The sequence below is a fragment of the Littorina saxatilis genome, linkage group LG1 (assembly GCF_037325665.1).
Source record: "Littorina saxatilis isolate snail1 linkage group LG1, US_GU_Lsax_2.0, whole genome shotgun sequence".
NCBI lineage: Eukaryota > Metazoa > Mollusca > Gastropoda > Littorinimorpha > Littorinidae > Littorina > Littorina saxatilis.
Window position 1 is genome coordinate 94,459,593 of NC_090245.1, and position 15,264 is coordinate 94,474,856.

The 15,264-nt window shown below is 43.5% G+C and overlaps 1 protein-coding gene across 9 annotated transcripts in view; it reads left to right on the forward strand.

The window, feature by feature from the left end:
* The window catches only part of LOC138946108 (protein lingerer-like), a 55,133-nt gene that overhangs the window by 18,609 nt on the left and 21,260 nt on the right, over window positions 1-15,264 (forward strand). For 5 of the 9 annotated variants that reach the window (XM_070317615.1, XM_070317659.1, XM_070317629.1 and 2 more), the window contains exons 5-17: window positions 420-574; window positions 1,305-1,591; window positions 1,954-1,987; window positions 5,976-6,079; window positions 6,301-6,377; window positions 6,878-6,975; window positions 7,521-7,665; window positions 9,850-10,098; window positions 10,587-10,738; window positions 11,339-11,543; window positions 11,985-12,087; window positions 12,748-13,646; window positions 14,790-14,934. In XM_070317615.1, coding sequence (XP_070173716.1) covers window positions 420-574; window positions 1,305-1,591; window positions 1,954-1,987; window positions 5,976-6,079; window positions 6,301-6,377; window positions 6,878-6,975; window positions 7,521-7,665; window positions 9,850-10,098; window positions 10,587-10,738; window positions 11,339-11,543; window positions 11,985-12,087; window positions 12,748-13,646; window positions 14,790-14,934 — 2,653 coding nt within the window. The remainder of the gene's footprint in view (window positions 1-419; window positions 575-1,304; window positions 1,592-1,953; window positions 1,988-5,975; window positions 6,080-6,300; window positions 6,378-6,877; window positions 6,976-7,520; window positions 7,666-9,849; window positions 10,099-10,586; window positions 10,739-11,338; window positions 11,544-11,984; window positions 12,088-12,747; window positions 13,647-14,789; window positions 14,935-15,264) is intronic. The other 4 variants (XM_070317637.1, XM_070317671.1, XM_070317645.1 and 1 more) reach the window with 3 other exon arrangements.

Consider the following 15,264-nt stretch of genomic DNA (forward strand, 5'->3'; position numbering starts at 1 on the left):
TGTACTTCCTATGTCTTGAATTAACAGCTTTGTGTTGCATGACCTTGGATGACCTTGACCTTGGGTCAAGGTCACATGTATTTTGGTAGGAAAAATGTGTAAAGCAGTTCTTAGTGTATGATGTCATTGCTAGGTTTAGTTATTTGACCTTGACCCTGAAGGTCAAGGTCATGTCAAGGTCAAGCATGTGAGTCGTATGGGCTTTGCCCTTCTTGTTAATGAGTTGGGGCATTCTGACCAATCACAGGATCTGTTTCATTAAAACGCAAACTTGATTGAATTACAATAGATATTTCTGTGTTTGGTGGCTTCAGAAAAAAAGCGTCTTACTCTTATGCAAATTCATTATCCTAACATCCATAATGTTTAGCCTAAGCTGCTTTTCTCTTTATAACTCTGTGCACATCTTCGTTTGACAGGGTGAGTGGGAGGTGCAGGATAAAAAGAAAAAGCGATCCAACACACTCAAGTCGGAGAAGGATTCTGCTGTCACACAGGACACTGACAGAGGTGATACCAGACCCGACAGGTCTCGTGATCGCTATGACTACGACAGAAGTGATGCTCCACCCAGGTGTGTTGATAGTTTCCTGATGAAATCTAAATTGAGTTCAGAAAATAGGAGCTTCCTGATGAAATCCAAATTGAGTTACAGAGAAAAGGAGCGTATAGGTTTTGTAGTATTTCAAGTATTGGTTCAGTAGATGATCTGTTTATTCATGCTTTTTATTGCACTTGTGGGGATAAAGTCATCATGATCAGTATTTGGTTGAAGTCACATGTCTGGCGTGACTCCTAGTTAGAAAGTTATGGTTTGTAAATGAGCCCATCCTATGACGCATGTTTTTCTATGGAAAAGGCAAAAGATGCCATACTTTAGTCTTTAGAAATGTGTATTGGAAGTACTTTGCCTTTTCCAAAACAATCAGATGATAAGACTGGCTCAAGAACCAGAGTTTGAAAGAAACTAACGTCAAAACCACACACATGTATGCACTAACAGGCAATCCAAATCTCTGCGATTTCGCATTTTCCACAAAAGCAAAATACATATGTAAAATAAAAACTACACGCGAAAAATGACAGTTTAACCCAGGTGAGAGGGAGAGGGACAAAATAGTGTTTTTCTTTACTTGCACAATTTGTCTTTCACCAGAGGGGGTTAAATTCATATTCACAAGGCCAAAATGGTTCAGCTTTTTGGGTGTGTTCTTTATTTCCTTGAAACTCATTCTTCCTTGAATGGATTGCCTGACGAATAACCTTTCACATTGGGCTAACAAGATTCTTAACCTGTAATGCAGGAGGGGAGGACGTGATCGTCGCAACGGTGGCCCTATCCCAAGACTGGCCAACCGTGGGCGTGGGCGGGAACGCAACAACTACCGTGGCGATCGCGACCGTGATCGCAGTGGAAATGTTAACGAGAAGCCCAACTACAATGACCGCAATACCAACACATTTAACGGGGAGGAGGATTGGGAGGCTGAAGTTGGCGGAGGAGGGAACACCGATTTCAGAGAACAGAGGCGAGGGGATCGTGACAGCCGGGGCTTTGGAGGTGACAGAGGGCGAGGCCGGGGCAGAGGAGGTAGGTTTGAAATGCCTGTTGTCTTCTTAGCTTAGAACTGATGGTGTCCTCTTTATTTTAATCTGCCAGCAGTATGGTAACTCAGGGTGTTTTCTTGAACAGTCACGCTGATGTGCAATTGTTTGTGGCGGCTCTGTGCGTGTGTGTTGTTGTGTTGAATATGATTATTCGCATGTGAGAGAGGTTTGCTGAAATTGGCTTTTTAATAGCTCCAAGACAGAATTTCATAGCAGTTTTTGCGATCCATCCTTTCATGTATTATTTTGGAATCATGGATCACTTTTCCTTGTTCCCATGTCTGTTATTGTCATGCCATCTTTGATTGTTTTATTTTGTTAATTCCTAATTCTTTTTATTTGCAGGTGGTTTCGGACGGCCAAGCACAAGCAGAGGCGGGTAAGTTGTGATAGACACATCTATATATATATATATATATACGACTTGTGTGTGTGTGTGTGTGTGTGTGTCCGCGATGCATGGCCAAAGTTCTCGATGGATCTCTTTCAAATTTGGTGGCCATATTCAGCTACACCCCGGACACAACCTGCTCGATGAGATATTTCAACACGTGCTCTCAGCGCGCAGCGCTGAACCGATTTTGTTTTTTCTCTGGATCCATTCCCAGTAACTCTTCCTTATCTTTATTCAGTGTTTTCAGCGTTTATCTCCCTTCCTTCGTGTGGCGTCAATCCATATTCCCGTTACTATTTTTAGAATGTCACTGCACTGTCCAGAACGCTTTCATTGCACCCGTAAGTTGTCCTTACTGTAAAAGTGAAAAGGTCGAATCAATTTATAGCCACGCGAAAAATACACTGTCATCTATCTCTATATATTTATAGATATAGATATACATATATATATACGGCTTCTCTTTGTGTGTGTGTGTGGGCAACACCTGTGGATTGTAGAGTTCTGTTTGTGATGTGGTCTGGCGACTTTGGTGTGTCTGTATGTTCAGGCCTTCCTTCGAGAAGCCATAACAGTTATTCTCAATCCCGTTTGAGTGGACTTCGCCTTCAAAGTTGATTGTGGTGTTTCGGCACTCGGTTACATTTGGCGTCGTCGACAGCGATGGGACTCGACATGAAATGTTCAGGCCACTGAATCATTTCCGTGCTGTTCCCATTCCACCTGGGAGGGACCTAAGCTTGGCGGGTCCATGGTTCGCAACTTTGGGGACAAAGTTCATTCAAAGGGGGTCGAGTGTGACAGGGAGACTACCGTCGCCCTTCACAGCAGACTCTGCAGAGTTGTTCGCCTTAGAAGTTGTGGGCTTTCCTTGCATGTACCCGTAAGGTGTCCTCACTGTAAAAGTGCAAAGGTCGAATCTATTTATCGAAAAATCCACTGTCATCTATCTCTATATCTATCTATATATATATACGACTTGTGTCTGTCTGTGTGTGTGTCCGCGATGCCAAGCCAAAGTTCTCGGTGGATCTTTTTTTCAAATTTGGAGACCGTATTCAGCTACACCCCGGACACAACCTCATCGATGAGATATTTCAACACGTGCTCTCAGCGCGCAGCGCTGAATCGATTTTGGTTTTTCTCTGGATCCATTCCCAGTAACTCTTCCTTATCTTCTCCAGTGTTTTCAGCCACGGTTATCTCCCTTCCTCCGTGCGGTGCGCCGGCAAAGCCGGCGTACACCCGGCATAGCCGGGTCCCCTGCGCAGCCGGGTACAGTCGAACTCGCTTAAGACGAATCACTGGGGATCGGAAAAAAAGTTCGTCTTAACCAAAATTCGTATTAAGAAAATTGATTGATTTTTGGCTCACGAAGTGTAGCCTATGCGATGCTAACTTTTGTCTGTCTGTGCGTGCGTGTGTGCGTGTGTGCGTGTGTGTGTATGTCTGTGGTAGAAACTTTAACATTTCCGAGTCTATGTGTGAGTGGTTATCCAAGACTATGGATAAAGCTCGCATAAGATTACGTCACGGTCAAAAGTGTTTGACGTCAATTAATGCATCATGACTGCATGCCTCCCTGTAGTCTTTCTCTCTCGCGTGGTGTGTGTGGTCTCGGTCATTGTTATTTTGAGCGGGCCGAGACTATTTGGCAGTCGTGTCCCTGTAAGTAGGCTACATGCAGACACAGACAGATCTAGATCTAGTGTCTCTCTTTCTTGCACAGTCGTCACCTAAGCTTACTGTGTGTGTGGGTGTGTATGTGTGACGGAGTGATTGAGTTTGTGTTACTGTTTGTCTATTTCTTACGTGAGCCTTGATGGCTTCGCCTCTTGTTTTTATTTTTTTATTTTTTTTTAAGTCTTGTACATTTTATGGTGTTTCAATTTGTTTCTTTCGCAACTTTCATGCTGCTTCACGTTTGGACAATAAAGTGACATATTCAGTTACATGTTCATGTGTGTCTCATGTTGAGTGATGATTGTTGAGTTTGAGTGAGAGTGAGCACACAGATGTTTCATCCAGTTGTTACGTTTTTGGTCACACACACACACACTGACACTGTCCACATTCGCGATGTTCCTATCATTTTGTCCGGAATCACTTACCTTGGCGACAGGGTAGCAAACCTTGGCCAATTTATTTTTTGAGTCACTTGAGAAAAAGTGACTCTATGTAATCGGTCAGTGTTAGTCTGTCCGGCCGGCCGTCCGTAGACACCACCTTAACGTTGGACTTTTCTCGGAAACTATCAAAGCGATCGGGCTCATATTTTGTTTAGTCGTGACCTCCAATGACCTCTACACTTTAACAATGGTTTCGTTGACCTTTGACCTTTTTCAAGGTCACAGGTCAGCGTCAAAGGAAAAATTAGACATTTTATATCTTTGACAAAGTTCATCGGATGTGATTGAAACTTTGTAGGATTATTCTTTACATCAAAGTATTTACATCTGTAGCCTTTTACGAACGTTATCAGAAAAACAAGGGAGATAACTAGCCTTTTCTGTTCGGCAACACACAACTTAACGTTGGGCTTTTCTCGCAAACTATAAAAGTGACCGGGCTCAAATTTTATGTGAACGTGACTCATTGTGTTGTGAATAGCAATTTCTTCCTGTCCATCTGATGCCTCATATAATATTCAGAACTGCGAAAGTGACTCGATCGAGCGTTTGCTCTTCTTGTTGTTTGCGACATGATGTTCAAATCCAAATCGAAAGCACTGACTGACTGATAAACTATCGCGAACCGGCGAGCGCAAACGCTGAGAGTGTGGTTCCTCTGGCATCTATATTTTTTGGCAATGGCTTCCGTTCAAAACATTGATGTTTCATGTTTGGTATTCGCGAAGGAAATAAACGTATGTCAGTCATTCATGTTCAGTGTCTGAGCTATCAATCACTTTGATTCTAAATTTGAAATTGTTTTGTGAGTACAGTGTAATCAGTTTAACTTTATTCAGTGATCGGTTGAGCAATGGTTCAAGCAGTCGACGCAAGGGAAGACTTTGACACATGTATTCAAACTTCTCAAATTCCCATGATATGTCGATCTCGGGACAAGTTTAAAGATTTCGTCATAAGCGTGAGTAAATTACAGACATTATGCATGCTTGGGAATCCAAAAAGTGCTTGTTATAAGCATAAATTCGTTACAAAGAATTCGTTTCAAGCATTTTTTTTAAGCATGAATAAAGAGGTATTCAGTTGGGAACTTAAAACTAATACGTTATAAGTCAAAATTCGTAACTAGCGTGTTCGTTTTAAGTGGGTTCGACTGTATTCAGCTCGACTTCTTCCCGGCGCAGCCGTACCCGGCGAAGCGGGTATTCATCTAGTATTTATATATATAGATAGATATATACGGCTTCTGTGTGTGTGTGTGGAGGCAACACCTGTGGATTGTAGAGTTCTGTTTGTGATGGGGTCTGGCGGCTTTTGTCTGTCTGTATGTTCTGGCATTTGAGAAGCCATAACAGATAATATAGGGTTTACAAATAAGCTCTAAAATTCTCAATCCCGTTTGAGAGGACTTCGCCTTCAAAGGTGATTGTGGTGAACTGCCACGCTGTCTGTCTCTGTCTCGCGATTCACCCCGGCGTAGCCGGGTATTCCTCTAGTACATAATATTTTTATTGACAGATTTCCTACAAAAAAATCTTTGTTTCTTTGCTGCTCTGTTTCTGCATGTCTACTGTGGTGGACATTGCTCCACAATCATAGTTCTCTGAGTGCTGTTATTGCAAAGGCTGATATTATTTATTTGTGTGGATGCCTTTTTATCATGTTTACGACATGAGGAACTGACCTGGTGCGATTAGAAGACCTCTTATCGTTACAAATCCACGCCAGCTACCCACCTTCCTATTATGTCAAAGAGAAACTTCTATTGTAATTTGTAGAGAAATATGGCCGATAAAGTTTGTAGCTGTTTATGTTATGTTATATTTTTTTTAAACCCGTTACAGGCGTCCAAGACGGTTTGATCGCCCGAACGAGTCCCCCAGTGAAGGACCCTACATTGACACGTGGACGAATGAGACAGCTACAAAGGCAGAGAAAGAGAATACTGGTGAGCTGAACCGATTTTGACGTTTTTTTTATAGATCATGAACTGGCATTGTGAGATATTCGAGAGTCAGAGCCTAACTGAAATGTATTGATTTTAATCCTTCACTTTATGCAGGATGTGTACTGATACTGTTCAAGAAATAATTCAGGTGACTGCTTGGCTTTTAGAAATCTTGGTCATGTAGTATTTGTTTTATACTCAGCATTTCTGTGTTTCATCAGCATGGGGTGAGACGTGGGGAGAGTCTCCAGAAGACTGGGCTGATGACCAATGGACTGGAACGGTCAGTACTTTTACTGTGAGTGTGAGTGTGTGTGTGTATAGTGAGTGTTTGCAAGCATGTATGTGTGTGTACAAGCGTGTGTGCAGGTGTTCGTGAGTGCAGGCATGTATTATATTTGTTTGTGTGCCTCTGTGTATGTATGCGTGTATTTGTCGACTCGGGCCGAAGCCTGCTTATTGCAAGCGGTGTCTGATAATGTCCCCTTCTGTTATTGGGCAAGCAAACACTGTTTATACATACAATCTGCAGAACAAACGTAAAGAGAGGGAGAGAATTGTATGAATCTGATGATAGCTTTAAAACTTGATAAATGTTTGCTTTGTGGAATTCTTAACAAAGAAATAGTTCAGCATGTGTGTCTAGTATCAAGAGTAACACAGCTTATTACTTTTCGTATGTTGGCATTGTCAAATCCTTAAAGTAAATTAAACCAGCCTAGTGTTTAGAGTAAGAGTGCGCCCACAAGAGCCCTGCATGGAAGAGAGAATGACAGTGTCCTCTGTGTTGTTGTGTAGCTGGAGGATACTAAGGTGTTCACTCCATCACAGTCCAAGGCCATGGCAGAGACGGACATGCCGGCTCTGAACGACACCACCAACACCCTGGGGCAGAGGTAAGACACAGTTCATTGCATTGTTAATACCTTCTTAGGATTTTGAGTTTCACCGATAAAGCTGCTGTACCCTGTTTCTGGCAATGCTATGCATGCTGAGTGCCTGGCTGCGCTTAAACTAATGCCTCCTAGAGAGCCCTATTTCCCCTTCTTAAGAACCCATGTGCAGATCCCGGAAACGCCCGTTATATACAATGCTACCTTTAACATATTTTTATTTCCAACATGTTCGAGGGTTTATCATTTTGAAAACCTTGCAGTAATAACTTTGTTACAATTTTTCTTAAGTTTGAAATTAAGTTCAGTTACGAACCATGTCACGGGAGGCACATTTCAGATGTGAGCATAAAATTAGCTTCACAACTGTATTTGTTGGAGCCATTTGTTTTGGTTTGGGTCCTGCAAGGTTACTTTTGGATTATGTCTGAGAGAGAATTCTGGATTCATTGTTACATTCATTGTCACTGTATTGACATGCCTGAGGATTTTTTCTTAACTTATATTTTGTGTGCAACCATAAGTTCAGATGATATGTATTCTTTCAGGTTGGAGATCGGAAGTCTGTTCTCCAAGTCTTCGGAGTTTGCCAAAGCGCCCGACTTCACCAAGACAGGGGAACCCACATCCGGCGACTCTTTCTTCACCAATTACAACCAGCAGGCCGCAGAATCCATTAAAAATTCCATTGGGGTGAGTTGTGCTTTTGCTTTTTAAAATTTTGTTTAGATTGGTTGAGATCGCCAGTGTTAACACTCATGGTAGAATATTTATTCCGGTTTTAATGTTGTAGATTTTCATGTGGGAAACATATGAGGGAAAGGCTTTCTCCCCCGAAATCGGCGTATGCTGCCTGAATGGCGGGGTAAAACGGTCATACACGTAAAAATCCACTCATGCTAAAAACATGAGTGAACGTGGGAGTCTAAGCCCATGAACGAAGAAGAAGAAGAAGGGAAAGGCTTTATAATAGACTACTTTCTTTCAGTTATGGCTTATCATGAAGTGTTATTCTGTTGATTGGTGGATTCATAGTTTTAGAATGTCAACTGTGGGGGTCGAACCCAGGACTAATACGAATTCTTTATTCAGCTGTTTTGATCTGTTGTTTTCATGAAAACTCCACTGAATAAGACAGTGACCCTACCACATGCATTGAGCATGGATTCGCATCATTATGAAACTCCCACACAAATGAAGCAAGATGTTGACAACAAAACAACTGACAAATGGATGAAGCTCTTTAGATAGGAACAATGCCACTGTCTTCTTCTTCTTCTTGGCGTTCGTCGAGGTTACACGATCAGTCCAGCACTGGTGATAAATGTTGTCGTTTTCTCCAACTCCTGTCGACTGCCATATAGTTTGGTCTGCAAGGGAGTTGGTGACGGCCACACTTCTTTTCGTTCCTCATCTAGTAAGGGACATCGCTGTAAGATGTGTTCCGCTGTTTGGTCTTCTTGACCGCAGGCACAGGTTGGTGATGGCGCCAGCTTGAACTTTTGGTTCATGTGAGCATTGAGCCTGTTGTGGCCAGTACGCAGCCTGATGGGGTTGACTTGCTGCTCTCTGGACAATGTGTGGTAGCAATGCCACTGTAAGAAACTAGGTTCTTGGGGTTGCTTTGCAAGGCACAGTTTGATACTGTGTTGATCCTCACAAACACAAAGACAGCACAAATCGCGTATGGAAGCTTCTTCCGGAAAACACAGGAAAGCAAAAGCAATAAGGGTACAGGGCAAAAATCCTGCTGTAGTTCTTACTGCGTTACTAGCCATTAATATACAGGGGAACCTGTCTACAGAGACCACCCAAGGGACTGAGCAAAGGTGGTCTCAGACCTGTTTACCAGTACCATTTGGGCGTATTTTGTACGCCAAATTATTATCGGTACGCAAATATGCGACACACGCACAAAATACGCCTAAGAAAAAGTCTAGAATACGTTTTTCTGTGTTGGTGTGCTGATTACGGAATGGTACAACTGATACCGGTTTTGGTCGAAGGGAGATAACCATGACAGCGAGTCTTCAGCTGTGGAAACCTTGTTCAGTTGTTGGCACGTGCGATCGTCTGGACATTCATGGCAAAATGAAGCGGAAAAATGTGCCCGTTTCGGATGACTGTACCAAGTCTAAACAGCATAAGCACCAGATTTTCTTGGAGAAATATAAGAAAGAGCCAGGAATTGTGGAGTCTACTATGGGGAAAAAGTCATGCACACTGCAAGTATTGTAAATCAGATTTCTCCGTTGCTGGGAAAAATGACATCGAACGACACTGCAGTTCCAAAACTCACCTGGACAAGGTTGCTGCAAAGAAATCTGCTGAAAGCTGCCAAGGAATTATGAAGTTCATTCCCACAAAGCAAATTCTGCCAGAAGAAAAGGCTGTAGTCTGCGCTGAAGCAATGTCAACCGCAGAAGTTATTTTACGAACTTCATCTTTTCATTATCAATCTGTTTGGAAGACACTGGTTATAATGCTATAAACTGACAGGTAAATAAAATTGTTTTATCCCTGTTGTATTGGAAGGAGTTAAATTCTGAAGGTGTTCACAAGACATGCTATTCTTACACAAACACGTTTGCACCCACGCGTACATTTTCCCTAGGCCATATGGCTTTGCTTGCAAAGTACACCAACTTTTTGAAAAATACACTCAACTTTTTGGGAAAGTACTCTTGCCTCGGGTTTAGGGTAAACAGGTCTGTGGTCTTTTTAGACAGGTGGTCTTTATGGACAGGTGGGTTTCCAGGACAGGTTCGACTGTATTACAAAAGACATACATACATGCATAAGTAAACATTTCTGTATCCATGTTGTGAGCCTTGTTAATGTTCTCAATAATCAAGTGTTCTCATTGCTTCTTTTCAGATTGGGTCCTCAGCACGACAGAATCTCTCCAACATCCCAGCATCTCAGCCCCAATCGCTCAGCCAGCTTCCCGCTATGCCGCAGCGTGACATGGGACAATCCTCTCGCTCTGCCGTCTCCTCAATGCTCCCCTCTACCTCCGCTGTCCCCACTTCCGCCCCCCTTCCCTCCCACCCCTCCCAGGCCTCGCAACCAGCTCAACCACAACAACGCAGGGCGCCGCGGTCCAAAATGCCTCCTCCGTCAAAGGTTAGTGAATACCTTTGTGTTGTTTATTCTTGAATTGAGTGTTCAAGCCGTCAAGAACTTTGTGGTAAAGTTTTGTAATGAGTGTTTACATTGTGTGTCTGCTGACATGTGGACTGGGAGCTTTGGATGAAATTAAGGTTGAAAGTAGAATAATCATATACCCAAAGAACCAAAAGAAAGTAGTCGACACCGGAAATTTGCCAGTGGAGTATTGTTTTCCTTGAATATTAAGACTTGTTGGCTTGTTTGAAGTAAGTGGAGCTTTTCATTTGCAGGCACGTTCATTTTGATGAACAACATTTTTTGGGGGCAGGAAATCCATATAAATAATTTAACGTCAGCTTTTATTTAAAAATCTTCTGTCTGAAAGTAGTTGAGTTTATAGTTTTTCTATTGCTTGGAAATCTCTGTGGTGGTTTCAAATGCTTGTCACTGTTTGAAAATCACTGTGTTATGATAATTTCATGCAGTGTAATTTTCCATTTCAGATTCCAGCATCAGCTGTAGAGATGCCAGGGCACATGATGCCAAATCTGGACGTTCAGTTTGGTGTGGACTTTGTATCTGACTCCAACCAGTATGGTTTTGGGTCAACTGGAGACACCAACTCTTCGTACTCAAGTGCATCACCACCCTCAAGGTCAGCGAAAGAGAATTACCGAATCGGGTTTCTTTGAATTGAATTGAATTTTGTTTTTTCAGGGATAAAGATTTAAAGCTGGGCATTTTTTTAAAATCTGTTCTTTGATGAACTGAGAGAGCAATTGCAATCTTATTTGACAAGTTTACTGACGTGTGTTTTTCTTTTTATGTTCAAAAACTGGTATGATTTATTTTAGGAGACAGATCTGTTATGAATCAACAAAACGGAATCTTTACGTATTGATTTTCAACCTGATTTCAATCGGGATTCTTTGTACTTAGTTTTATAAGTGTATTATATCGTCAAGGATCCTGAAATGTATACACACAAAAACGGTCTCTCTCACACACACAGGTGTATGATCTTAGCATATCAGTTTAGTGGCACTACAGGTTTGTTATCAGATTGTTCTTGATGTGTCACATACCTGCCTATTTTCATTCAAGAGTCTGTTGGTTCTGAGTATTCTTAAGTGCTGAAGCTCAGGTTAAGTTTTCAGACTTGTCTCGTCCAGACAATAATCTCACCCCTGTTAAGCAGCCTTCCAGATTCATGGCAAACATTGAATAATTCTGTTGTTTTTTCATCTCTGTGCAGTTCATCTCTGGGCAACCACTTGAGACAGGCAGACAAGGCTCAACAGGATTCCAACAGGCAGACCAACATCATGTCGTCCCCTTCGGCAGGATCCAAGCCCTCCCAGAATTCCATGCCTCCCATGGATGTCTCCCCGTCTCGGCCTTCTGTCTTTCCCAATTCTGTGTACACCACACCGACCAAGTCAGATTCCGCACCTAACAAGGTGAGACAGCATTCATCATGCTCTGGATTATCAGCTTTTATTTGCATGCTGAGACTGGAGTTTGACCAATAAATGAGACTTCAAATAGTTTATTTTCAAGGCCAAGTTCAGGAAGCAAATTTGTCCCTACAAAAGTCAGGGATTCCTCATTTGAGAAAGAAATCCTGGCTAAACCTTTGGGATAGAATAATGACTTAGAAAAAGCAGTCCGGACACTGTTTCGATTGCAGCATGTTTATATCTTGTTGGTGGCCTGAACAAATGCCAGAAAAACATTGTTCAAAACCTTCTTTCTGTTGTGTTGCTTGATCACATTGGATGTATTAGGATTCATGGTAGATTGCTTCGAAAAGCATAGAAGGGATTGAGACTCTCTACAAACAGGATAGTCATGTGTTTTAAATGCTTAAGTGTAAAATTCCTTTTTGATCTTTATTACAGGTTGCAGAACCCATTCCGTACCCATCTTCCGTCTCGGACCACAAGTCTGGCGGCTTGATCAACACACAGATAACCACTCAGAGCCCCTCAGCGCTCTCACAGGGTGAGTACAAGTCTTCTTTGCTGCAGGAAAACATTGTTAGACAGATCTGTTTCTGTCGTGAGGGGTGCAAGTGTACAACAAAGCAACGTCCAAGTAGCATGCTTTCCAACAAGAACTCTGACCCTTTTAATTTGCATGATGTAATTATAAAGTTGCATGCTTTTTTTGTGCTTTTTGACTCACATGCGAAGCAAAAGTGAGTCTATGTACTCACCCGAGTCGTCCGTCCGTCCGTCCGTCCGTCCGTCCGTCCGTCCGGAAAACTTTAACGTTGGATATTTCTTGGACACTATTCAGTCTATCAGTACCAAATTTGGCAAGATGGTGTATGATGACAAGGCCCCAAAAAACATACATAGCATCTTGACCTTGCTTCAAGGTCAAGGTCGCAGGGGCCATAAATGTTGCCTAAAAAACAGCTATTTTTCACATTTTTCCCATTTTCTCTGAAGTTTTTGAGATTGAATACCTCACCTACATATGATATATAGGGCAAAGTAAGCCCCATCTTTTGATACCAGTTTGGTTTACCTTGCTTCAAGGTCAAGGTCACAGGAGCTCTTCAAAGTTGGATTGTATTGCAGTTGTTGTAATCATTGAGACATGTAAATTAAAAGGAAGGTGGGTGTTGTCATTTTGGTTTGCTTGTGCTTGTTTCAGGTTCCATGTCGACCAGCAAGCCAGACACATCCAACTTCTCCGTGGCGAACGGTTACCCTGGGAACTCCTACAACTCCCACTCCGCTCACTCTCAGTCTCACAAGTCTGGGCCGTCAGCCTCCCAGGCCTACCCTCACTCTGCCGCTGGTTCTCAGACTTCTCAAGCTGCGGCATCTTACCCTAACCAGTACTCTAGTCAGACCCAGTACTCGGGCGGACAGCAGAACCAATACCCATCTGCCAACCAGTCGCAGTATCAAGGCTCTCAGAGCCAGTTTCCCGCTGGTGGTTCGGCAGGTGGCTCGGTTCCCAACCAGCCCCCGAACCAGTACATGACGGGTCAGTCTCAGTACCCGGGTGGTAACCAGGGGTCCTCGTTCCCTTCGGCTCCGGTAGTGACTCAGAGCCAGTACCAGGGTGGCGGGAACCAGTACCACAACAACTACCAGTCCAGTTCCAGCTCATTCCAGTCCCAGCAGGGAGGGCAGTCGGCCGCCCAGAACTCTCTCTACCCCAACACCACTCAGCAGTCGGCGGGTTCCTACCAGTCAGCTTCAGGGTCATTCCACGTGCGGGATTCGCAGTCTGCCGGCAGCCTCCAGCAGTCGCCGGGTAACCAGCCTAACAACAGTTATCAGGCTCAGCAGGCTAACCAGCCCAACAACAGCTACCAGTCTCAGCAGAGTAACCAGCCTGGCAACAACTACCAGAATCAGCCTCCGGCGCCGGGACTGAACAAGGCCACCACCACGCAGAACGCCAACACATACAACACGTCTACGTTCTCCTCGCAGCACGGACAGAGCTTGCAGACCTCGCCGCTCAGCAACAAGCTTGGTGACAGCCTGTCCAAGATGACGCTCAAGGACGCTTCTGGGATGGAATCAAGGTCATCTCAGGTCTGTTGAGCAAACTCATTATTCTGGCCTGCTGGGTGTGGTTTATGCAAGATAGGTTGTCATCTCTTGAGCAAGACTACATTGTGGACTTTGGTTCATACAAGATAGGTTGTCATCTCTTGAGCAAGACTACATTGTAGACTTTGGTTCATACAAGATGGGTTGTCATCTCTTGAGCAAGACTACATTGTGGACTTTGGTTCATACAAGATGGGTTGTCATCTCTTGAGCAAGACTACATTGTGGAATTTGGTTCATACAAGATGGGTTGTCATCTCTTGAGCAAGACTACATTGTGGACTTTGGTTCATACAAGATGGGTTGTCATCTCTTGAGCAAGACTACATTGTGGACTTTGGTTCATACAAGATGGGTTGTCATCTCTTGAGCAAGACTACATTGTGGACTGGTTCATGCAAGATAGGTTGTCATCTCTTGAGCAAGACTACATTGTGGACTGGTTCATGCAAGATGGGTTGTCATCTCTTGAGCAAGACTACATTGTGGATGAAAAAATTATTTGGTTGTTGTGAAGCGGTATGTGGTGCCAGTTTCTTTGGACTGGGAGAGAAAAGCAGCTGTGGATTTGGTGGGGAGAGAATAAAAAGGGCTACTTGGGTTGAGAAATTATGCATGTCCTCACAGGTAAAGTGTTCAGTTTCTGAGGTTTTTCAGTTTTCTCTCAGAAAGTATATATCTTCTAAATTGTAATCCTTGTTAAAGGCACACAAGTGAACTCCCCACTGCAGATGAGATGAGACTTTTACACGGGATAAGACCACCCCCCCGCTTGGACACACACACAAAACAGCCTGGGTGCTGTCTGTGCACAGTGCCAGTTATTTTATGAGTGAATTTCTTGAAGGATATCAGTGGCAATCTTGTGGGTCACAACCGTCCAACGCTGAAGAAGTGGCAATCTTGTGAATTGTTTTTCATTTAAACATTTTCAGGAAGCAGTCTGGATGTTTATTTTCGGTTTGTGTGTCCAAGTTGAGGGATGTTCTTCACCAAATAAAAATGTTAGCCGGGTCTGAGATGGTGAGCAGAGCTGTGTTCACGGGAAGGACGGTGTCTTTAAATGGATGGCGACTGGGCTGTGTGGACATCCTCTCACGGTCTAATACCTGTTTTCACTTTCAGTATGACCATGGGAATAACTCAACGACGGCAGCCACGACCAACTCTCCGTCTGTCTCCACGACGACATCCACAGTTTCGGCCACCTCCACACCTGTGGCGACCAGTTCCTCACTCAACTCTCGAGCGTCCACTTTGCCTGTCACCAGTAAGTTTTGATTGCTTGTGTGTTTTGCACAGAATGGATCCCCCACCCTCTTTCAAGACCCCCTGATTTAGGACTTGCCCCATTTTAGGACTCTCCCTTCCCAGATTTTCTGGTCTGTAAAATTTACCACCATGTCAGGGATGTTGCTACATATTCATACTAGCTCTTCAGCATCAATAGGACATTTGAGGGGCGGGGACGTAGCTCAGTTGGTAGCGCGCTGGCTTTGTAGCCAGTTGGTCGCTATCAGCGTGGGTTCCATCCCCACGTTCAGCGAGAGATTTATTTCTGGGAGTCAACTTTGTGCAGACTCTCTTCGGTGTCCGAACA